Source organism: Drosophila takahashii, chromosome 2R (genome assembly GCF_030179915.1).
Source record: "Drosophila takahashii strain IR98-3 E-12201 chromosome 2R, DtakHiC1v2, whole genome shotgun sequence".
Lineage (NCBI taxonomy): Eukaryota > Metazoa > Arthropoda > Insecta > Diptera > Drosophilidae > Drosophila > Drosophila takahashii.
In genome coordinates this window covers 7,900,552-7,925,833 of record NC_091679.1, presented here as the reverse complement: position 1 = coordinate 7,925,833, position 25,282 = coordinate 7,900,552, and the positions used below count along the sequence as shown (strand labels likewise).

The window sequence follows — 25,282 nt, the reverse complement described above, 5'->3', positions numbered from 1 at the left end:
GGTACTAGCTGAATTGTAATCCCATTCCGAAAGTGAGCGTCCCGTTTTATATATCACAGGGAAGCTTAGTGGTAAAAATGACCAAAAGGAATATATAATCGTTCAAATGGTGCATTTGCTAAGTTCGTCAATTTGTTTCACACCACTAGACTAGACTCTGAAAGCGGCATCAAGTCAGTGAGATCTTTAATTTCGATTTTTGGGGTTCCTTCCCGTTTGATAGCTGATCAGGGACGTAGCTTTGCCAGTACTGTGTTTCGCTACTTTTGCTCAGCACAAAAGATAGATTTACAATTGATCGCAACTGGCGCCAGCCGGGCCAATGGCCAGGTCGAACGAGTGATGAATACTCTTAAATCTATGCTAACTGCGGTTGAAACAGGCAAGGGATCTTGGCAGGACGCTTTGTACGAAATATTAATATTCCCACGAATTTTTACGAAGAATGCCTGAGAAGGCAGAGCATGACGAGACGGTCATGGATGAAGATGATGTTGATCGAGGTGGTGATGGCTGCGATGATTTATGAAATAAGAAAATGTTGCTGGTTGGTCGAGACAAGACTTAAATTGTTAAGTAAAATAAAAATTGTTAGAGATAGTGATTGACGATGTTCAAATGTGATTGCTTATTGGAGAAGTAAATGAAAATGGAAAATGAATATTGTTTGAATTGATGGCAATCCGGATCTCAAGGCTTAAAATAATAAAAGTATTGTGCTTTGTTTAAGTATGAGAAAGTGTAAGTTCGTAAGTGTACAGTTCTCTGTAAGTTCGATCTGCTATTTAAGAATTAAGAATTCTGTTTAACTTTCGACTTTAATGGAATGATGTTATTAAGGAAAAATGTTAGGAAATAAAAAATGCTATCGTGGACAGCCAAGCGGCGAGAAACAGGCGGACACGCGAGCAAAAAGCAGATGGAGGAATACCGGATCTCTCACGAGCGACAAAATCTGTCTGTCTGTCTGTCTGTCTGTCTGTCATTTGGGTACCCAAACCAAATTTCAGGTCCAGTAGGTCAGGCTTTCTTTTAAAAATGTACCTACCCAACCTGACCCCAAAATGTTCGGGTCGTTTGGGTAAATGGGTTTCAAGTAGATCAGTTCAGGTTTAAGGTTACCCAATGAGAAAAAAATGATTTTTAAATAAGGCGATGATCACAATTTTCACAGCTCATCGACCCGTCGCGAATTCTTAAGGTCAAGATGGTTATTTGTGTATAATATTTAAAATTAAAGGATACGATATATCGACATGTGAAAACACATCTTCCGCCCATGCGAATTCTTGTGGTCTTCAAATATTACAGATGTATGATCCTCTTGCTCTAAAGAGTTCGCGGTTTTTGAAAAATAAATATAGAATATATAATTAGGTTTCTTAGTTAAGTTATGTATGATCCACACAAATAAAGTCTGGCTCGATAAGATGGAAGTAGTCTGCCAGAATCCCATCCAAGTTTACGCAGTGCACACTGGGCCAGCCGATCAGATTTTTGGCCTAAAATACGATTATCTTTTTTAAGAAAATGACCAAATTGAGTTTAGGATCCTTTTTATAATACATTAAACTAATTTATGCCAAAGTTTCAAAGAATTCGGGCAAGTAGTTTTCTTTTACCATATTTTCAAAGTGAAAAATTCATAAAATATTGATGGAAATGAAAAAAAATTTAGAAGTCAAAGATGCTGATGTTGCTGTTCGACTTCTTTCCGAAACTTGCAGAAGGGATTATTTTCAACAAGTAAAAAATATAATATAGCTCGTATGTCTTACTTGTTTGCTAAAATAAATGTAATTGTTAATTTTTACGCTTTTTTTCAGCAAATGAGTACTTTGCTTTTCGAGTGCCTTCGAGTGCCATCCCCAAATTAGTTCATTCCTTCAAAAAAAAATTCGTTGATCAATTTACTAAAAGCGTAGCCCACCGACTCGATGCGGTTTTGCCTTAGTTTTCGGTAATTTAAGTTTTAATTGAAGGCTTAACTCGAAGTCGAGCTATTTTGAAGAGCTTAGCTAAGAGAGCCCAAGAGTATGCCATACTTTATTTCTTCAGGTTTTGGTGAACATTTTGCGCTCAAAAATTTGATTTTAGTGTGACTAACATCTAAAATCTACTTTTTACGTACACTAATCGATTATGGTATTTTCCAAACCTATATCTATCTATTTAATCAGGACTATGCAAATAAAAATGTAGCATACTTTTGTGATGACTTCAGAATATGTCAAATTAATATTAAACAAATCAAAAAACAATATTTTTAAACAATTTTTTTTACATAATTTTATTATATAAAACTTAAAAGGTAACAAGAACAAAAAAATAAAAATTTTTTTTAAATCGATTGTTTGATAAACGTTGATGTGGGAGCCTCTGAAAGTTGCACTTTTTAACGGTTCATAAATCTTAAATGACATAATATTTTTTAGTGATGTTAATTTTTTTTAGTTTGTTTTATTTCATACTTTATTGTTTTCGAAAATGGAAGAAGTGCGTCTTCTAGTTATTTTTTTAAAAATAAAAAACCGAAAAGTACGTAAAATTTTCCGACTTTGGTCTGGATTATCTATATCATATAAAATTCCAAGAAATTTTACTTTTAGTTCGTTGGAAAGTTCAATCTTTTAAGAAAAAAACGCAAAAAACTGCATCCTTCTAACTGTCCTAGGAAAGAAATTACAGATTTTTGGCCAAAAAATTAACTTTCTGGCCCAGTGTGCAGTGCAAAGATCAGAAACTGCTTTTGTACCGATTCAATAATGTTCTGAGTCCTTATATTGAGGGCTCCACACACAGGAACAGTATTTCAGAATCGGACGTACTAAAGCTACATACAGTGTTTTGGTAGTGTACGGGTCGTCAAATTCTTTGGACCATCGCTTTATGAAAGCTAACGAGGCTGTAGGAGACAAGATGCGGGGTGGAACGGTAGAAAGTCATAAGTTTGCATTTAGCATGGTTTAGGAAAAGGAGATTACTGACGCACCACTTATGAAATTCATTGAGGTCAAATTGAAGATGAGAATGAAGGTACCAATCGGAATAGGAGAAACAAATTTTGACGTCATCGGCATACATAAAAATAGACGAGTATGATATAACTTGAGGTAGGTCGTTTATAAAAAGTATGAAAAGTAACGGTCCAAGGTGAGGAACACCAGAAGTGACATCCACAATGTAAGATAGCTCATTCATAAAGAGGACTCGTTGGGTGCGATTTGTTAAATACGACTCTATCCATTTTAGAAGGTTATTTGGGAATCCCAAATAAGAAAGTTTAAACAGAAGCAGTGAATGGTTTACCGAGTCGAAAGCCTTGCTAAAATCAGTGAATATAACGTCGGTTTGTAGACGGTGCTGAAAACCTTGATTAATCAAGTGCGAGAACTCAAGGAGATTAGTCGTCGTTGATCGATGCCTAATAAACCTATGCTGAGAAGGAGAAATTAAGGAACTGCAGAGATGTTGTAATTGAAGAGTTATTAGTTGTTCCAGAAGTTTAGGAATAGCTGATAGTTTTGGCAATGCCACGGTAATTTTCTATGTCCACTCGAGAACCATTTTTATGAAGAGGAATTATATAAGACTCTTTCCAGATCCAGATCCAGGCAGGGCAAAGAGACTGATAAGTTAAAAAGAAGTGTAAGTGGATATAATATATTTTGGGCACAGTGTTTTAAAATGGAGCTTGGCACCTTATCAGAGCCAGCTGAGTATGAAATGTCAATAGAGGACATTCCTTCCAGAACGAAACTCTCTGTGAAAGGGGGTAAAAATATGTTATTAGCATGCGGTATGAAATAGGGATACGCTGTTGAGGTGTTGTCGGGTTTAGAAGAATAAGTTGACTGGAAAACGGATGCAAATAAGTTGGAAATCTCGGGAGCAGAATTTTCAGTTTTATTGAGATAGCGAAGAAACGGGGGAAAAGCATTAGATTTTCGTTTAAAGTTAACGAAGGAGAAAAATTGTTTTGGATTAGTGCGAAAGTTATCTTTACACTGTGATAGGTATTGATTATACGATTGACTGTTTTCAGTTAGGAATTGGGAGCGGATGGTGGAGTAACGGGCGTAGTCAAGTACAGAGTCGGATTTTTGATATTTTTTATAAAGCCTGGATTTTTTGTTTGTTAGGTACGAGAGATGTTTGGAAAACCACGGGGGCTTGGAAGAAGGGGATATATCAAGTGTAGGGACAAAAGCTTCCAAGGCCGGAAAAATCGAGTTGTAAAATTGTAGGACAGCGGAGTCCATATCTTGGATTTCTAATAGAAATGAAAAGTCAATCCTCGAAAGGTACTTATTGAGGCCAGTGAAATCTGTTTTCCGAAAACATTTGATCGGACAGGGGGTTAGTGCAGTCGATTTGTAAGATTGGTTCAAAAGCTCAACAGATATAGATAGAGTGGGGTGATAAGAATCTTCAGGAAGGGAAATTGGATTGACTCTAGAAACTGTTGCAAGAGCGGCGTCACCTACAAACATAAGGTCCAGAAGTCTATTCCGGTTATTTTTAACTGAGTTGATTTGAGCTAGGGGCAAGTCAGTTAACCCATCGATAAAATCATGACAAATGTTAGGTAGCAAAAGATTAGAGTCATCACAGGGGAACCAGGAAAAATGTGGGAGGTTTAAGTCACCCATCACAATTATTTGGTCTGCATGACATACGGCGGACATCACAAACTGAATGGCAGACAGGTGGTTTAAATATTTGTTTATTTAAAGCAATGTACTGCTCAATAGACTTAAAATTATATACATCATAAATTTAAAAAACAAACAATAATTTTATTGTAACGTAGGAGAACTTATTAAGTCGATGAAGAAAGGAACGCAATGACTTTTAGCGAATTAGCCTTGGCAGAGCACTCATAGGATATGAGGTGATACAGTCCATTATAGTTATCACATAGGATTCGGAAGGGGTCGAAACGGGAGTAGTTTGACCTGCACACAGGAAGTGCTAATGGACGGAATCGGCGAGTAGCTCTGCAAGGAACGTTCCAATTGAGGGTGGCTAACAGATCAACTGAGTCGACGGCGCCAGTGATGAGTTTGTGAAGTAATATCACACCATAACAGGTCCGACGATCCTTTAAGGTAGGTAAATCCAAGAGGCGCAACCTGTCTCTATAGGAAGGCAAACGGCGTCCCTCCTCCCAGTTTAAGCCTCGTAGTGCAAAAAGGAAAAATTGCTTTTAGACGGATTCTATCATATTTGATAGTGCTCATATTGTGGAGACCATATATACAGTCGAATCTGACGTTGGGGGTATATATGAGCAGGTCAAAAAGATAAAAGCTGAGCCAATGCAAACTTTTACAGCAACGAATTCAATACCAGCCTCGTTAGTAACAGGAAACAACTTAGAGGAGAAATTGTTATTTACCGCGATAAGAACACCACCAGCAAAGGCAGAACGATCCGTTCTATAAGTAGAGAACTTATGAACAAAGATTTCATGGTCGGAAACGGAAGAGTTAAGCCAGGTTTCGGTAAAAGCGATGGCATCAAAGTCAAATGACGCGCTGTTAGTGTAAATTTGATTAAGTTTACCCAAAAGACTGCGTACGTTTTGATAAATAACGGTAAAAAAGCAACTTAGAGATAGGAGACTGTCGGGAAGAAAAATTTTAAATGAGGAAATTTTACGCGTGTGATTAAAATTAAATTTGTTAGAGCACAGATGATTTTTGACGGCTCCCGGCGTAGTATCAGGTGACAAGCGGGACACAGGTGCCAGGACCAACATCTGTGCCTTCAGTATGTAGGGAAGTTGAATCCAGTGGAGTATGAACAGCATCAGCGGAATCCGGAACATTAGCAGTAGTAGGGTCATCATTGATTGAGGCATTAGGTAAGGCTGGTACAGGCGTATTGATGGTAATCGATGTAGCAGAGATGTTCAACGGCGTGCGAGGTACTGAGAGCAGTGAATCATCGGCAATAAGTTCAACATTGGGTTGGATATTGGGAATATTCCCTCTGGGAGATTCACTTAGGGCCGGTTTCTCGAGTGCCGGCTAACATTTCTCGAACAGATAAAGTCCCTGCTAAGGCATTTTGGCTTTCTCGAGCATAAATGTGAGAGCTAACTTTGACAGGGACTCGGAGTCCCTGTTAAGCGTTTTCGACTCGATAGAATGACAGCTGATTTCCCAAAGCCAACTATGAAGAAGAAACGAAATCACAGCTGACTTTTCCTTTAAATTATACCCAAACAGCTGATGAAATAATCGAAGCATGCCATTTTTTGCGCTTCACAGCACAATTCTGTGCGTTAACAGCACTCTGTAATTGTTTCTCGTTCAGATAAATTAAAGCAGTCGAGAAAGCGGATTTGCTTTTACGAACAGTTTATCTGGTCTTTAAGTTTTTCGAACAGATAGCTATCAGGGACTTTGACAGGGACTCGAGAAACCGGCCTTAAAAGTTTAAGGCCCAGAAATGAAGATTCGACGGAACCAAATATGTCAGAGAGGACATTGAGTTGAGTCCGAACCTTTTGGAACCCAATTCTCGTTTGCCTCATGAAAGTTCCCATGGTAATGCTTAGGCACGAAGTACAAGTCCAGTAAAATTGTCTGTGTTTCCCAACAATATCTCCGATTCTACCATTATGCCCGCCACCACCACATTTAACATGTCAGCAGTTATCACACAGCCAGCACATCAAGTAGTTATCACCAGAGATGGTGCCACTAAATTCGCATATCTTGGCGCAGCAAATTAGAGACATCTTTGTGTAGTTGAAGAGTAATTGATAAGAGAAAAAGGAGCAAGATCGGATAAGAGAGCAGTTAAGCGAAAAGTCTAGCGGCGGTTTATCCAACGATGAGGGGCGCAGAGAGAAGACAGCGGGAGAGCGTGATAAGCAGGCGATGTTCTGAGCGCGATTTCGTACTCGGGAAGTGCTAGTCGAGAAATGCTAGCTATGTAACGGAGCAGTAGAGCGATAAGTCCAGCAGCGGTTTATCCAACGAAAAGGGGCGCGGACATGGTGGAACTATACAAGGTGTTCTCGTCAGCTCCGCTGAGGACGTTAAATATGTTTACCTCTCTGTCTCTCTTAAGCGATAGAATGAGAGACAGTAGGGTAATATGCAGGCGATGTTCTGAGTGCGATTTCGTACTCGAGAAATGCTAGCTATGTAACGGAAAGCTGCAACGCTGAGCGAACCGTAAACGAGGGCATTGCGGGTGGAACGATAAAGCCAAACAACAACAACACTATTAGGATTGACAACTTGTTGAGGCACTTTTTTAATTTGTTAAAATTTAACAATAAAGTCACTGTCTTTATAAAGTTGGCTTTTCACAGTGAAGCGGGATATCGAAAGTGATAAGAAAATCCAAGTGGGGATATAAAGATAGACTTATTACCACGATGGGCTAAACGTTTTCGGGAGCTATTGAAAAGCACGACCGTCTTCAGCGAATGATATTCTCGATATATGAGTGTTCATACAAGGTTTTACCGGTTCAAAACTGATTCCGTTTATCCATCCACTCCTTTTAGCTGAGTGACGGGTATTAGATAGTCGGGACACCAACCCGACTATAGCGTTCTCTCTTGTTTATTCTGTGTTCTAGTGTGCTTATATTGCCTTTTAAAAGTAAGTTGTTAGTTGGTGTTGTCCTAAATGCATCTAGCGCTGATCTGATTACTGAGTTTACGGAAGTTTTTATACGGTTAATTAGGTGTTTAGAGCGTTTCCGTATATGGGCAGACAGTGTTTTTGAGATGAGGATGGATTTTACAATGTGGATTAGCGAGGATGTGTTTATAATGTTTATAATGTTCAGAGGCTTGCATAGTTGTATGCGGGTTTTATGGGGGTTGACCATCGTTTTATGTGGGTGGACCAGCTCTATCTATTGTTTAGCGTCAGACCCAGTGTTCATACAAGGTTAATCCGAAGAAAAATAGAAAAACCATCCCTAAATTAGAGCTATGTGCTGCACATCTCCTATCAAAACCAGGGATCGCAAGTAAGAGTTACCTTTTTAAAAAAATTGACAAATAAGAGTTATTTGTCAACTTTTATAATAAAATAAAGATTGAATTAAAATAACTCTTGAACTCATTGAAAAATAAGACTTATTTGTCAATTTTTTTAAAAAAGTAATTCTTACTTGCGATCCCTGATCAAAAAAACTAATAGATAGAGTTAGGACAGCAATTGGAGGGGAAGAAAAGGCATATGGATGGAGTGATTCAACGATCACACTAGCATGGATTAAAAATGGGAATAATAAAGACAAATTTATTCGACGGCGAACTGACGAAATAAGAACATTTAAGAACATTGATTGGAGACACGTTAGATCAGAAGACAATCCAGCAGACGTAGCGTCAAGGGGAATAACACCAGAAAAATTGCTAGAATGTGCAATTTTGTGGAACGGACCTCAATGGTTGGCCAAATCAGAAAAATACTGGCCGAAAGAGGAACAAGTAGATTGTATAATTGTCAGTACCGCCTTAACAGGGAAATCAAGCCAGTTAATACTATCACTAATAGAAAGATACTCCTGTATGCAAAAATTAGAAAGAATTATTGCATATACTTTAAGATTTATTGAGGTAAAATTAAAAAAGTCAATTTAGTTCAGAAATAAATTGCTTAAGGGGTTATATACAGTTGTGATAGATAAAAAAATCGATTTTTTTTTTATTGCATATTCTTTAACTATATACTGTTGAGAATACTCTCACAAAAATTCAAAACGATCGGAGCTATTTATCGTAGCTATTTATAGCGCACTACCTGCACATCGGCCCTTACAAACTTGAAACTTTAAACGCGATTATCTCAGAATCTCGTTTTTTCGAAATTACCTTTGCGGTGGACACGATTACTAAAAAACTATTAATCCGATCGACACAAAATTTTGACCACTTATTTATTATTACAATAGCTAGTCCTTGAACGAAGGATTTTCAAAACTTCTTCTTTGAAAAGTTCTTTTTTTAGAGAATAAAATCCAAAATTTTATACCTTGAAAAAGTACATTTTTTGTTAAAACCGTCGCCATTTTTTTTTAATCAAAATTTTTACAAATCCTTCGTTCAGGGATTAGGCAATACAATATACTAACGAAATTTTATTGAATTGAATTGAATTTTATTGGGGATTTGAGATGAACCGTTCTTGGGATATGATGTCCACCGCAAGTCACCATCGAAAAAAGACAATCTTGGAATTTGGCCATAACATTTTTATTATTCAATATTTTTTCATGAAAAAATGTTAATAAGTACCCAGAAACATGTATAAAACAACGTCGGCAAAACATTTTTAATAAGTATTTTTTTTGGTGTCAAAAAAAATCGGTAAAATTTCATTTTTTTGTGCGGTACAACTGTATATAACCCCTTAAGGCACCAACAGGATATTGGAACTAAAAGCAAAATATTAGGATTAAATCCATTTTTAGATAAAGATGGATTATTAAGAGTTGGAGGTAGATTACAGAACTCCAGCGCAGAATTTTGGATAAAACATCCCTTAATTTTAGATAAGTGTCATTTAACCTTATTAATAATCAGAAATGCACATAGGGAAACATTGCACGGCGGAATTAACCTTATGCGAAATTATATTCAAAGAAAATTTTGGATATTCGGATTAAGGAACAGCCTAAAGCATTATCTAAAACAATGTGTTAAATGTGCAAGATACAGACAAATTACAACTTAGCAAATCATGGGAAATTTACCAAAGCATAGAGTTACTATGGCTCACCCGTTTCTGAATACTGGAGTGGACTATGCTGGCCCATATCATATAAGATGCTCAAAAAATCGAGGCCAGAAATCTTATAAGGGTTACATTGCTGTTTTTGTATGTATGGCAACCAAGGCTATCCATTTAGAAGTTGTAAGTGATTTGACTTCAGATGCCTTTTTAGCTGCACTAAGGAGATTCTTTTCCAGAAGAGGAAAATGTGCTAAAATGTTTTCAGATAATGGGACGAATTTCGTGGGAGCCGCCAGAAAATTGGATGAAGATCTACAGAAGGCACTCAACGAAAATATTAAAATTATTCCAACATTAGAAAACGAACTTGGGAGGTATTTGGGAAGCTGGGGTGAAATCTGTTAAATACCACCTAAAAAGAATAATTGGGGATAATAATCAAACTTATGAATGGCAACTCTATTATGTCAAATTGAAGCGGTATTAAATTCAAGACCATTATATACAACTAATACTGACATTGACGATTGGGAAGTTTTGAGATCAGGTCACTTCCTGATAGGAAGGCCCACATTAGGACCTATTGAGACCATTTCCGAGGAAAGAATTGGAAATTTAGATAGATGGAAATTAATTCAGAAAATGAAAAGAGAATTTTGGATTAAATGGAAGAATGATTATTTAAACACTCTTCAACAAATAAATAAATGGAAATTAGGAATGCCAAGCCTTAATAAAGGTCAAATTGTATTACTAAACGATGAAATTTGTCATCCCGCTAGATGGCCCTTGGGAAAAGTAGAAGAAATACATAAGGGAAAAGACGACCGAGTCAGAGTAGTAAAAGTAATACTTCAAGATGTTTCAATTTGAAGACCTATTACAAAAGTTTGCCCTCTAATTGGAATTGAGGCTGAAGAGAGCGAATCACCTATCTCGGTCAAGCAGACTAAGGGTAAGGGTACTCGCAGTAGCCCTAGAATCCATAAACTTGGATTAATGGCGATAATGTTAATGCTAATGTTATTTTGCCAGGTGTCTAATGCAAGTTCACCTACGCAAGGGAATTAAAAGTGGTCAATCAAGAAATTACACGAGAATAATTCCATTTACTTAGATCCAATGGGAGACGTTTATATGATAAGACGAATAAATGTAGCATGTCGAATGCAGGCCATAAATCTTCCTGGCCCCTTGCAGAATGTTCACACATGAACATGGTTTTGTTTGTAATATTGATTTGCCTCACACTGTAAGTTTAAAAATATCAATTGCAATCTGTAAACCTAAATATCAGTGCATTAGTTGAAAGACAAAAGAAAGAAATCCACATTTGCTGAGTTGATAATTCAAACTGATTGTTATTTTGTAAAACACTAGCTTATATAGGGTACAGCGGAGTACAATAGTATGGACCAATGCGTCGGAGAAAAAGGGGCGCATTAGAATATAAATAGATAAGCGTTCTTAGACATATTTTTGGAACGCTGCATTGACGTTGCTCAACTTAACATAGCGTTGATAGCTTTCAACTAATGCACTGATAATGCACTTGTAGCGTTAGGATGACACGAAATAATAAAATACAAATACAAATATTTAGGTTTACAGATTGCAATTGATATTTTTAAACTTACAGTGTGAGGCAAATCAATATTACAAACAAAACCATGTTCATGTGTGAACATTCTGCAAGGGGCCAGGAAGATTTATGGCCTGCATTCGACTTGCTACATTTATTCGTCTTATCATATAAACGTCTCCCATTGGATCTAAGTAAATGGAATTATTCTCGTGTAATTTCTTGATTGACCACTTTTAATTCCCTTGCGTAGGTGAACTTGCATTAGACACCTGGCAAAATAACATTAGCATTAACATTATCGCCATTAATCCAAGTTTATGGATTCTAGGGCTACTGCAAGTACCCTTACCCTTAGTCTGCTTGACCGAGATAGGTGATTCGCTCTCTTCAGCCTCAATTCCAATTAGAGGGCAAACTTTTGTAATAGGTCTTCAAATTGAAACATCTTGTAGTTTTACTTTTACTACTCTGACTCGGTCGTCTTTTCCCTCATGTATTTCTTCTACTTTTCCCAAGGGCCATCTAGCGGGATGACAAATTTCATCTTTTAGTAATACAATTTGACCTTTATTAAGGCTTGGCATTCCTAATTTCCATTTATTTATTTGTTGAAGAGTGTTTAAATAATCATTCTTCCATTTAATCCAAAATTCTCTTTTCATTTTCTGAATTAATTTCCATCTATCTAAATTTCCAATTCTTTCCTCGGAAATGGTCACAATAGGTCCTAATGTGGGCCTTCCTATCAGGAAGTGACCTGATCTCAAAACTTCCCAATCGTCAATGTCAGTATTAGTTGTATATAATGGTCTTGAATTTAATACCGCTTCAATTTGACATAATAGAGTTGCCATTCATAAGTTTGATTATTATCCCCAATTATTCTTTTTAGGTGGTATTTAACAGATTTCACCCCAGCTTCCCAAATACCTCCCAAGTTCGTTTTCTAATGTTGGAATAATTTTAATATTTTCGTTGAGTGCCTTCTGTAGATCTTCATCCAATTTTCTGGCGGCTCCCACGAAATTCGTCCCATTATCTGAAAACATTTTAGCACATTTTCCTCTTCTGGAAAAGAATCTCCTTAGCAGTGCTGCCATTTTGTCCTCTTTCCGGACAGATCTGTCCTTTTTTTAACGGCTTTATCCGGAAAAAATTTCAAACATCCCCTATCCGGAAATCTATCCTTTTTTCAAAAAAAGGTTTTGAGTGTTATTTTTGCTAGTCGAAAGTGTATAAACCTGTTTTTATTTGCTAAAATGCCTTTTTAACCATCATTCTTACAGTTCGGCACTTAAAAAATAATTCTTTTTACAAATTATCAAAGAGACGTAAAGCAGTCGATGGATTTTCTTTATAGTACGATTTTTTTTGTAGCAAAAAAAAGAGGAAAGCACTTTTAAAATTTCTTAATTTTTACTCTCTGCTTTTTTGTCAGAAAAAAATTCAGATTTGAACGACTCTTTTTCGGGTTTGACGCAGATATTTAATTTTTTTGTATTACGAATATAGTTACTTGAAATGCATTAATTATTATAATAATTTTAGATTATTACGTATACGCACAAAAATTTACCATGGTAAAATGATCAAACAAAGAAGGTTGTGAGTCGGGCGCAGTAGATCATTACATAATTAAATTTTATTTAAAATCCATTTATATTAAGTAAATATATAACCCATTGGTAAAAACAGAAAAATGTAGGCACATTTACTTTTGTCCTTTTTTTTGTCCTTTTCTTTAATTTTTTGTCCTTTTTTCCCTGTTTTTTGTGGCTTATCTGTCCTGTTTTTCAAGCTGAGTGATGGCAGCACTGCTCCTTAGTGCAGCTAAAAAGGCATCTGAAGTCAAATCACTTACAACTTCTAAATGGATAGCCATACATACAAAAACAGCAATGTAACCCTTATAAGATTTCTGGCCTCGATTTTTTGAGCATCTTATATGATATGGGCCAGCATAGTCCACTCCAGTATTCAGAAACGGGTGAGCCATAGTAACTCTATGCTTTGGTAAATTTCCCATGATTTGCTAAGTTGTAATTTGTCTGTATCTTGCACATTTAACACATTGTTTTAGATAATGCTTTAGGCTGTTCCTTAATCCGAATATCCAAAATTTTCTTTGAATATAATTTCGCATAAGGTTAATTCCGCCGTGCAATGTTTCCCTATGTGCATTTCTGATTATTAATAAGGTTAAATGACACTTATCTAAAATTAAGGGATGTTAGGCAAATTTGTTTTTTAACGCGCTAGGTCACTAGGTGCTACGTGCGCAATAGTCATTTGTCAATTTAGTTCCTTGGGTTCATAGCTACATAATCACTGAAGACTTGATAGTGAAATTTTAATCGGCTCACGAGATATGGGCGTTACAAATAAATTTTGTATGTAAAACTTTAACTCGCTATAATAGGTAAACGCGAGCTAAGCCAGAGAAACCCAAATGGGTTTTAGCTTATTTCGATGAGTTCTTTCCGCCCATGAAATCAGAATTGCGGTTACATTTTTCATGTCGCACTGTGTAATTCACTTTAACTTTCTTGCATTCTTAGCATTGAGTTGCAGATATAAGTTTAGAAGCTCCACCTCGTCAAAATTGAAAAAAGAACTGCCAGAACCCTTAAGAATATGTATTGCTTTAAATTGTGAAATGCTTTCAAATATTTACTATTAAAATCACACGCATATTTCGAAAACTATTGTTTGTCAATTTTGGTACTTACCTGACTTATTAATGTGGGGGATCCGTTTAAAGCAGAAACTAAAGGATCCATTAACATTGGTAGATAAGGCAGTAAGGAGGATAACCGCACTGGGACTGTTAGGCAAAGTTCTACAAATAGATCCCGCATGTGCTGCTTATGAAATCCACTTTGTAAGCGATTTAATCCTTCCAAAAGATTTGGTAAAAGTGGCAGAAACTCTTGGTATAAAAGGTCATGGCTACCACCTCCAATGGACCTAAACAATGCCCTCAGAAGTAAAAAATAGTTATACGGCTCGTCCGAAATTAAGGCCAGTTCCATTGACCGAATGACTATTTTATGCAGATGAGGACGCAGCATTTGTTCATTTTCGACTGGAAAGAGACTAACGCTTCCAAAAACTAATTTGAATAATCGCAGATACAAGTTAGATCGCTCCATATTTGAACCCATTTCCTCCATTTTGTCCAAAAGATACTCAACCAAAACTGTGGCAAAGAGAGGTGATGTGGTAGGATTAGCTAAAAACGAGTTTGCTATTACTTGCAAGGACTGATTTTTGTAGATCCTTTCCACTAAGAAATTGATTGTTGTCGAAAATATTTCTTGGAAATTTTGGGAGTGCATCATTAAGAACTGTAAAGTAAAGAAAAAAAAGCAATGATTAAGAATTTATAATCTACGAAAAACTTTTAAATTAGTTGAGTAGTGAAAGTATCAAATACCAGTTACTTAGCTTAAGGAAGTGCAAGGGTGATGAAGTTTGGAGTTCGGTTGTCAGGTCTTTCTTATTTCTTATTAGCGCGTTTTTTTACATCTTCAGGAGCTTAATAATAAATGAATGTGATCTTAATAAAAGTCGTGTTCGAAAAATACTGAAACTGGCCAACTTTCCGGAGGTCTCAGAGGCAAACAGATTCATGGTTTGTTTTAATATTAAAGTTTTTTAAAGGATACACTCTCTATCTTTCAAACCCCATACTTAAAAAATGTTATGGATTTTTTTAAGGGAGAAATAAATTTTAGAAAACATAGCCAAAAAACCGCCCTGTGTTTTCAAAAGTTTGTTGTTGTTTTAATTTTTCTTATTTAATTAGTCTAACAGTAAAATTATAATCAATACAATATTTCCAGAAAAAAATATTTTACAACAAAAAACTTTTGAAATTCGTATGAAAAAATTTGGAAAAAACTTCAAAGTGGCGCAGACTGGGGATCGCGTTTCAAATGTTCCAATCGTGAAATGTGGAAAGTTTATTAAGGTTTTGAAAAACAAATTTTTGCATTTCAAAATCAAATATTTTTGGAATAAAACTGGTTTTGTTCCAAAAGGGCAGTTTATAAAAAATGATTTTTTAGGTCTGTTTCGTGCATGTAATGAACTGGAAAGGATTTTTATTTGATTCAAAAGTGCTAAGAATATTGACCAGACAAAAGTTAAGACGAATTGTGGGATATGACTTCGAAAAACTATTTTTTTTAAGGTGTAGAGAGACATATTCAATATTTATGTATGGGTTGAAGATTGGAAGGACCTTTGGTCAGGATTACTTTCAAAATGGAATCTTTTAGTTTATATTTAACCAGAAAAAAAATCTCGGTTAAGTTTGATTGGAACCGCAAAAAATCGATGGTGTCGTATAATTATGAAACAATCGCACATAGCCGAAAAATAGACTATATTTCGAAAAATTAGCGGTAAGTCCTTAAAAAGAGGATCAAGGACGCGTGGTATTTTTTTCGTACACATCATACATTGTTCTTTCGATTTGCATTTAAATGTTTCGCTTTCTATCAGAGCTTGCAAATAACTGTCAACCGATTTTCCTAAGGGCCGGTTTCTCGAGTGCCGGCTAACATTTCTCGAACAGATAAGGTCCCTGCTAAGGCATTTTGGCTTTCTCGAGCACCAATGTGAGAGCTAACTTTGACAGGGACTCGGAGTCCCTGTTAAGCGTTTTCGGCTCGATAGAAGGACAGCTGCTTTCCCAAAGCCAACTAAGAAGAAGAAACGAAATCCCAGCTGACTATTCCTTCGAATTATACCCAAAAAGCTGATGAAATAATCGAAGCACGCCATTTTTTGCGCTTTACAGCAGAATTCTGTGCGTTAACAGCACTCTGTAATTGTTTCTCGTTCAGATAAATTAAAGCAGTCGAGAAACCGGCCCTAAGGCAGTTTCACCTCGACAAAACCGAAAAAAATGTTGCTCACAAACTCTCTCTCTGAGCGGAACCCTTTTTTAGTTTTGCTTGTCGGTTTCGGCCCGACCGTTCGGCTTAACCGAACAAAGCAAACGGTCTTTTAATAACCACTCGGTGAGACCCTTTTAAGTTAACAGTCACCTAAAAGGGTTTCTATAAGACTACTGTTAAATAAAAGTAAAAAAAATGGGTTTTCTCTAGAAAGGGAAAAGTATAGGCCTGCTGTAATATGTGCATACATTTTACAAAGGAAATCAAGATATTTCTAAAATTGCTTTGTACATATAAATGTATATAAAATTGTATTCTGAATTTAGGTTAGCTGCTATTTTTTTTGTTTGCTTCAATATAATTATTAACTAATAGGTTGGCTGATAAGTCCCCGGTCTGACACATAGGTGGCGTCGCTAGTATTAAATGCATATTATTTTTATAAAGTACTAACCTTCAAATGGTTCGTGTCAAAATTTGACGTCTGTCAGTCAATTAGTTTGTGAGATAGAGCGTCTTTTGTGAAGCAACTTTGGTTATGGTGAAAAAAATGGAAAAAAAGGAATTTCGTGTTTTGATAAAATACTGTTTTCTGAAGGGAAAAAATACCGTGGAAGCGAAAACTTGGCTTGATACTGAGTTTCCGGAGTCTGCCCCAGGGAAATCCACAATAATTGATTGGTATGCTAAATTCAAGCGTGGTGAAATGAGCACGGAGGACGGTGAACGCAGTGGACGCCCGAAAGAGGTGGTTACCGTCGAAAACATCAAAAAAATCCACAAAATGATTTTGAATGACCGAAAAATAAAGTTGATCGAGATAGCAGAGGGCTTAAAGATATCAAAGGAACGAGCTGGTCATATCATTCATCAACATTTGGATATGCGGAAGCTCTGTGCAAAATGGGTGCCGCGCGAGCTCACATTTGACCAAAAACAACAACGTGTTGATGATTCTGAGCGGTGTTTGCAGCTGTTAACTCGTAATACACCCGAGTTTTTGCGTCGATATGTGACAATGGATGAAACATTTCTCCATCACTACACTCCTGAGTCCAATAGACAGTCGGCTGAGTGGACAGCGACCGGTGAACCGACTCCGAAGCGTGGAAAGACTCAAAAGTCCGCTGGCAAAGTAATGGCCTCTGTTTTTTGGGATGCGCGTGGAATAATATTTATCGATTATCTTGATAAGGGAAAAACCATCAACAGTGACTATTATATGGCGTTATTGGAGCGTTTGAAGTTCGAAATCGCGGCAAAACGGCCCCATATGCAGAAGAAAAAAGTGTTGTTCCACCAAGACAACGCACCGTGCCACAAGTCATTGAGAACGATGGCAAAAATTCATGAATTGGGCTTCGAATTGCTTCCCCACCCACCATATTCTCCAGATCTGGCCCCCAGCGACTTTTTCTTGTTCTCAGACCTCAAAAGGATGCTCGCAGGGAAAAAATTTGGCAGCAATGATGAGGTGATCGCCGAAACTGAGGCCTATTTTGAGGCAAAACCGAAGGAGTACTACCAAAATGGTATCAAAAAATTGGAAGGTCGCTATAATCGTTGTATCGCTCTTGAAGGGATCTATGTTGAATAATAAAATCGAATTTTGACAAAAAAAAATTTTTTTCTTTGTTAGACCGGGGACTTATCAGCCAACCTGTTATATAAGGAACTATCTTTAATAAGAAATGCCATAAAGTCTTAAGATAAAAAATGGCTCAGTTTTTTAGTGACAGGTTTTTTTCCAACACTTTGAAAAGGTTGACCGAACCTTGCAAGCTCTGATAAAAACTAACAACGCAGTTTTGTTCTTAAATGTATTTACAATACTATGACATAAACCTTTTTTGCTCGTTTTTGCTCCTTTTTAAAAAAACAAACTTTTTGCTAGGCAGCATAGACCTAAGCTATGCAGAAATGCTAGAGTATTGGCTGGCAAAAAAATGATTTCGCCATTTTTTGCGCTTTACAGCAGAATTCTGTGCGTTAACAGCACTCTGTAATTGTTTCTCGTTCAGATAAATTAAAGCAGTCGAGAAACCGGCCCTAAGGCAGTTTCACCTCGATAAAAAACCGAAAAAAATGTTGCTCACAAACTCTCTCTCTGAGCGGAACCCTTTTTTAGTTTTGCTTGTCGGTTTCGGCCCGACCGTTCGGCTTAACCGAACAAAGCAAACGGTCTTTTAATAACCACTCGGTGAGTCCCTTTTAAGTTAACAGTCACCTAAAAGGGTTTCTATAAGACTACTGTTAAATAAAAGTAAAAAAAATGGGTTTTCTCTAGAAAGGGAAAAGTATAGGCCTGCTGTAATATGTGCATACATTTTACAAAGGAAATCAAGATATTTCTAAAATTGCTTTGTACATATAAATGTATATAAAATTGTATTCTGAATTTAGGTTAGCTGCTATTTTTTTTGTTTGCTTCAATATAATTATTAACTATATAAGGAACTATCTTTAATAAGAAATGCCATAAAGTCTTAAGATAAAAAATGGCTCAGTTTTTTAGTGACAGGTTTTTTTCCAACACTTTGAAAAGGTTGACCGAACCTTGCAAGCTCTGATAAAAACTAACAACGCAGTTTTGTTCTTAAATGTATTTACAATACTATGACATAAGCCTTTTTTGCTCGTTTTTGCTCCTTTTTAAAAAAACAAACTTTTTGCTAGGCAGCATAGACATAAGCTATGCAGAAATGCTAGAGTATTGGCTGGCAAAAAAATGCTTTGTAGATGTTGTAGAAACGCCGACCACTACGAGTTTGTCCGTCCTATTTGCTCTTCTCGTATCGATGCCTATTTCTTTGATTTAGATAAAGAAAGTGACAAAAAATCAATTAAGATAATATGTTATAATTGATTAAGATGCATTATTTAGTTTAGAAGTATAAGATTTGAGGGGCGGGAGGGAATAGGGAATTGAGGGGATATTTACTAAACTTATTTTATATATATTTCAAATTCCAATTGAATGGATATTTTGTAAATTTTTGTCCGAGGGTGCATTGGTTTCTATAGGGCGGAAAGGAAGGCGTGGCCCAATCGGCACAGACTTTGCATATATAATACCTATATAGTGTGCCAAGTTTCAAGTCTGTAGCTTCATTTTTCTAGTTTATGCAAGAATATTGGGCATTGGGACCGGTATGCATTGGTGAGTGGGGACTTGGAAACTATAGAATGAGCTTCGCCACTAGTTTTGGCATTTAAATATTACAGCTTTTCAACAGGCGTCAGACTCGGATTGTCTATATAGATCGCCGTGAAAAGGTCCCGGAAAGTCGGCCAGCGAAGATAATCGCCGGATCGATCGGAGGAAGCTGACAGCCAAACGAAATGTAGTCTTGGGGAGACGATGCTGGAGGTTGAGATGATTTGGAGGAGCCCTGTTGTATTTCCTCGAGGATCTGAGCAGCAAATCTTTCGTATATGTTATATTTCGCCTTCAGGATGGATTTGGTGTCTGCGGCGCTGTCACCCGCAGCCACAATGCACTCGGAGCATGTGTCATCTGCATCATTCACCTAAGGAACTGACATGCTCGCGACGGATTTTAGATGCGGATAACGTTGGTGTGGGTGCACCCGGAAAGTTCAAAAGTATCAGCTGTGACAATAAATTTATTTAGGGCGGATTTTGCTTGAGAAGCCATTACGGACAGGAGTTTAAAATTTATTGCGAAATCGTTTACACGGAAATTATTGTGAATTGGAATTTAGGAACCAATTGAAAGTCCGTAAGAATATACGGTCACACTGGAATGTGTGGAGGAAATTGTGTGGAAATTTTTTATTTTTCGGAATAATTTCATAAATAATTTAAAAGCGTGTGCCCCAAAAAAAAAACAATAAGTAAATTATGTAAAGAAAATAAGGTCACACTGGCGCACGCATTGGAAAAAATATTACTTGCTTAATAATATAAAAATTCGGATTTTATTATATTTTGTAAATAAATTGTGACAGGTTTGTGACAGGTTTGGGCACTGTTTGTGAATCGCCACTGTGAAGGAAGGAAGAAAAACAATTTTAAAAATTCCAAAACAATTCACAAAAACCTGATGACTGTCCTAAAAATTAAGCCCATAAGGTGTCTTTGGATCAAAAATGCATCGTAGAAGAAAATATTTTTATTTAATTTTTAAACGCTGTTCACAAATGAAGATTTTTAAACTTTGCTGTGACTTTAAAATTTTAAATGCGCCCGCCTCCTCTTGTGGTTGAGTTAGATTGAATTTTCAAAAACCACCGTATAAAAGAGACATGTAACTATTTAACTCCGAAAAGATTACCAAAATTTGTTGACCACTCTTGAAGATATATCCCAAAAGCCGAAGAAATTTTGTGATTTTCTTAAATTAAAGATACCGCAAATACCAGAGCTGATGGACTATAGGCGTAGTGGCAACTTATGCTTAGAAAAGCCTCATTTATCGAAATAAAATGGTGGCAGGCCTGGACATCGCTCCATGTGACATTTTGTCGGCCTGTGTTATCATAATGTCTATAATGATAATATTAATTTATTTTACTCAACATTTTTCAAATAATAATAAGAATGAATGTGGGATTTAACAAAATTATAGAGAAAAGCCACGGTAAGACAATTAAAATATTTGATCACATTTATCAAGGAATTACATTAAATTACAAAGAAAACTATTATTGTTTTTTACATTTTAAACATTTTCTGTGAAATAAAGTAATTTGATCGTCAGATCGTGGCCTAAGCCATTTTTAAGTGTTGTTAAAATATAAAAATTCGTGTTGGTGGTATTGATAACACGAAAAATGCCTAATATACCTATAATATACGTAACCTTTAATGATTACGGTCCCTGAAAAGTATTGTTTAAACGAAATATTTTTTCATAGGCAAAGTGTGACCCTTCTTTGCAACGAAATTTACACCAAATTTATCTACATTTTGCATTTTGGATATTACCAAGTATATGATGCAGGGTCACATCATTTTTAAATTTGTTGGAAAAAGTGAAGAAAAAGTGAAAATAGTTCATTTTAATCTAAAAAACAATAAAAAGGGGACTGATAATTTAATAATCGTTATTTCAGCGTTACAAAGGTTAGTACCACAGATATTTTCGCCATTAATAAATATACTCCTCCGGATGCTATCTTCAACACAAATTCTGCATTTTAGTGACACTTGAAATGTTTTTAATCTTTACCAGTGGTAAATGGTGTGAGGTGTTCATTAAATGGTTGTATAAATAGTACTTCATTACTAACTTAGTTATTTAACTTAATCAAAATATTACATTTATTTCAGCCAGGCCGATTGAGACTTCTTGGGACCAGAAGTGTTGCGCCTGCGTTGCTTATTATACCCTTGCAGAGGGTATTATGATTTCAGTCAGACGTTTAAAACGAAGTGAAGGAGACGATTCCCACCCCATAGAATATATATATACTTGATCAGCATCACTAGACGAGTCGATCTAGCCATGTCCGTGTGTCTGTCTGTCCGTCCGTCCGCCTGTCCGTCCGTTTCTACGCAAACTACTCTCTTAGTTTTTAAGCTATCGGGATAAAACTTTCCCAAAAGTCTTCTTTCTATTACAGGTAGTATATACAGTATATATAGTATATACAGTATATATGTATGTCGTAACCGACCGGATCGGACAACTATATCCGTAGGAAGGATCGAAAAACAAACGTTTAAAAAATTCAAGCTTCGGTGTTTTTTGAAAAATTACCTTCTACCCTTGGGAAAATACTTTTTTTAATATTTCTGAATTTCGAATTAAATATTTAAAAAATCGGATCATTATATAATTTGGCTGCCATACAGTCGAACAGTCAAAAAATTAAAAGGAAATTAATAGGAAAAAAATTATATCTTTTCTTGATTTTTATTACAACCTCTTCTTCTCTGGGATATAGCTTTTCTTTAACGTTTTAAAATTTCGAATTAAATTTTACAAAATTAGCACGTCTATGTTTTATAGCTGTCATAGGAAGGATCAAAACGAAAGCAGCTAAAATTTTGATTGATATAACATATACGTAAGTAAATCTAAATTAAATATTTTCGTAAGTTAATAGGAATGATCTGCAAGGGTATATAAGCTTTGGCTGGCCGGAGCTAGCTTCCTTTCTTGTTATACCCTTGCAAAGGGTATTATAATATTAGTCAGATGTTTGCAACGCAGTGAAGGAGACGTTTCCGACCACATAAAGTATATATATTCTTGATCAGCATCAATAGCCGAGTCTATCTTGCCATGTCCGTCTGTCAGTCTGTCCGTTTCTATGCGAATTAGTCCCTCAGTTTTAAAGCTTTATTCGTCACAAAACGTTGTATAAAGTTGTCTTTTTTGTTTCTGTTGCTTAGGAACATTTTGATGGTAATAGATTCCAAGGTCGGGCGAGCAAATAGCTAAGTCGACGTGCTTGAGTGATCTATGGGTTGAGAAGTGAGTTGGTTGACCGTTGTTAAGAATGATGAGGCCGTTTTCACGGATGAATTTTCCAAGAATTCTTCCCCTTTGATTGGTTGTGGGGGATCCTCAGTAGCTGTTCCAGCTATTGAAGTCTCCTGTAAACAATGTTGGGTAGTTTACTAAAGGTACTATTAAATCGAGGTCTGCGTGTTCTATTGATTTGTTTATTAGAATTGCTGCACCGCCATCCGAGCTGTGCGAGGATGTATGGTGAAATTCGAAGTTTATTGGGATTGGTAATTTTTGATGGTTAGTGATGTGGGTCTCCTGGAGGGAAACCAATTTAGGATTAAGAAGTTTAAGGGTCATTTTAGTTTTGTGTTGGATTGGAGGAGGAAAGGGCTTTAAGTTTTGATCTAGCCATTACAGAGTTTTGGTCATTATACTCCTCGTAGAGTAAAAGGGTATATTAGATTCGTGCAAAAGTATGTAACAGGTAGAAGAAAGCGTTTCCGACCCTATAAAATATATATATTCTTGATCAGGATCACCAGCCGAGTCGATCTAGCCATGTCCGTCTGTCTGTCCGTCTGCCTGTCTGTATGAACGCTGAGATCTCGGAAACTACAAAAGCTAGAGGGTTGAGATTTCCAACACATATTCTTGGGCTTCCTACGCAGCGCAAGTTTATTTCAGCCGACAATACAACACAATAACGCCCACAATCGCCCACTCTGGCGCCCACACCTTTAAAGATTTCCGTGAAGTATAAATGCAATTTTGTTGTGCATATTTATACCTATCGAAATGTAGAAGTTATTATACCCGTTACTCCTAGAGTAAAAGGGTATATTGTTGTGACGACCCAGCGTCACAAACAATAAAAAAGAAAAACATTCTAAAAACACATCTTTCTTTTTATTCTCCCTACGCCGCACCACATTCAAAATACGCTCCAAAATCGCACACATTCAAAACGCGCGCCCAAACGGATACGCTGGCCACACTAATATATCGATAATCAACTACCAGGTCTGGCCACACTAACCCCACCAATACTTCAATACCATAATACCATCGCTATATTAGAGACCCAAGAACGAGTTATCGATAGCAGGATTCTCAGTATCGACCGCTCTGGGCACACTCAACGGGGCCTATATAAGCAGAGGCAAGACCCCAGATGAGTCACTGGCGTTCCGACGATCTTCGAGGAAACACACCAGCAACAAGGAGAAATATCCGGGTAAGTGTTCTGGTTGATAATCTTGTTATTGGTGGTGGATCCGTAAGAGTGCGTTTTTAAATCGGCTCTGCGACCTGGTGAGGATCACTGGCGTCCCGGTGTGGTTTCCCTGAAATCAGCCCAGACCCAGTCGTGATCACTGAGTTCCCCCAGACGTCACGTTTCCGGCTCCCGGAAACGAAACGTATGTAGAAACGGCAGGTCGAAACTAACGATGCCCGGTAGCCCGAAACTAACGATGCCCTACATTCCCGAAACCCACTAAAAATCCAAGTAGATCACTCCCAACGACCCAGATCACTACGTACCCGACGTACGCACGACGAAGCAGTTCACGTACCGGCCCATCCCGCAGCGCCAACGCGATCTCACGGCACTTCCGTAGCGTCACGTACACACAACGAAGAAGCTAACTATTCCGCGACTTCACGGCCCGTCCGCAACGCCGAGACTCGCTCAAAGCAGTGGACATCTTGGCCAAGTCACTGACAAGCAGTCAACGACACATCAGATCCTTGACGGCAAGCAGTTCATCACGCACACTTCCGTAGCATCGGATCCTCGACGGCAAGCAGTTCATCGCTCACACTTCCGTAGCATCGGATCCACGACGGCAAGCAGTTCATCGCTCACACTTCCGTAGCATCGGATCCACGACGGCAAGCAGTTCATCACTCACACTTCCGTAACATCGGATCATCGACGGCAAGCAGTTCACCCTTCGGCCCTCCCGTAGCGCCGAACCGACAGCAAGCAGTCCATCCTTCGGCCCTCCCGTTGCGCCGAACCAACGAAGCAAGCAGTCTCAACTTACGCAGACGTCATCACCCGACAAACTCCTTTTTTTTTACAATTACTACGAAATACACGCCAACTTTATAGTTCTATCCCTCTGTGTCATTATTAGGGAAAGGGAGGTAAATCGATCTATAGAGGAAATATAAATATCTGTCACGAACCCTGACCACGGCGAGCTATACCGCCTCCCAAAACAGGGTCGTTTCAATATTTTAAAACAAGGGTATAAAAACTTTAACATCCAACCAAACCATGAATCCGTTTGTCTCTGAGTTGGCCAATTTCAGCATTTTTCGAACTTTGGGGTCCTCCTTGTGCTAAGAATCCTTGCGTTTTAGAAAACGCAGTTTAACGTGGAAATTCGTAACGAATTCAAAAATATAGCATCCGTCGAGGTAAATTTTTGATGTTGCATAGTGTAAAAGCCGAGTAAAACACACAATTTCAGTTAATCTATATTTATTAACTCAGTCGCTGACTGCACGCTTTCGTAGTTTCTTTTTAACTAACTCTTGAATTTAACATACGACACGATCCACCTCGTGTCGAGGACAGTTTCTGGATCCCGTGGTAGATTCAGCATACTTAGGTTCCCAGACATAGTGTTATTTGAGATTA

General features: G+C 37.2%; 1 protein-coding gene across 11 annotated transcripts in view; it reads right to left on the bottom strand.

Moving 5' to 3' along the window:
- The window catches only part of Nipped-A (Transcription-associated protein Nipped-A), a 520,496-nt gene that overhangs the window by 264,328 nt on the left and 230,886 nt on the right, over positions 1–25,282 (bottom strand). For all 11 annotated transcript variants that reach the window (XM_070213836.1, XM_070213837.1, XM_070213827.1 and 8 more), the window contains one exon: positions 14,031–14,648. In XM_070213836.1, the coding sequence (XP_070069937.1) occupies positions 14,031–14,648 (618 nt within the window). The remainder of the gene's footprint in view (positions 1–14,030; positions 14,649–25,282) is intronic.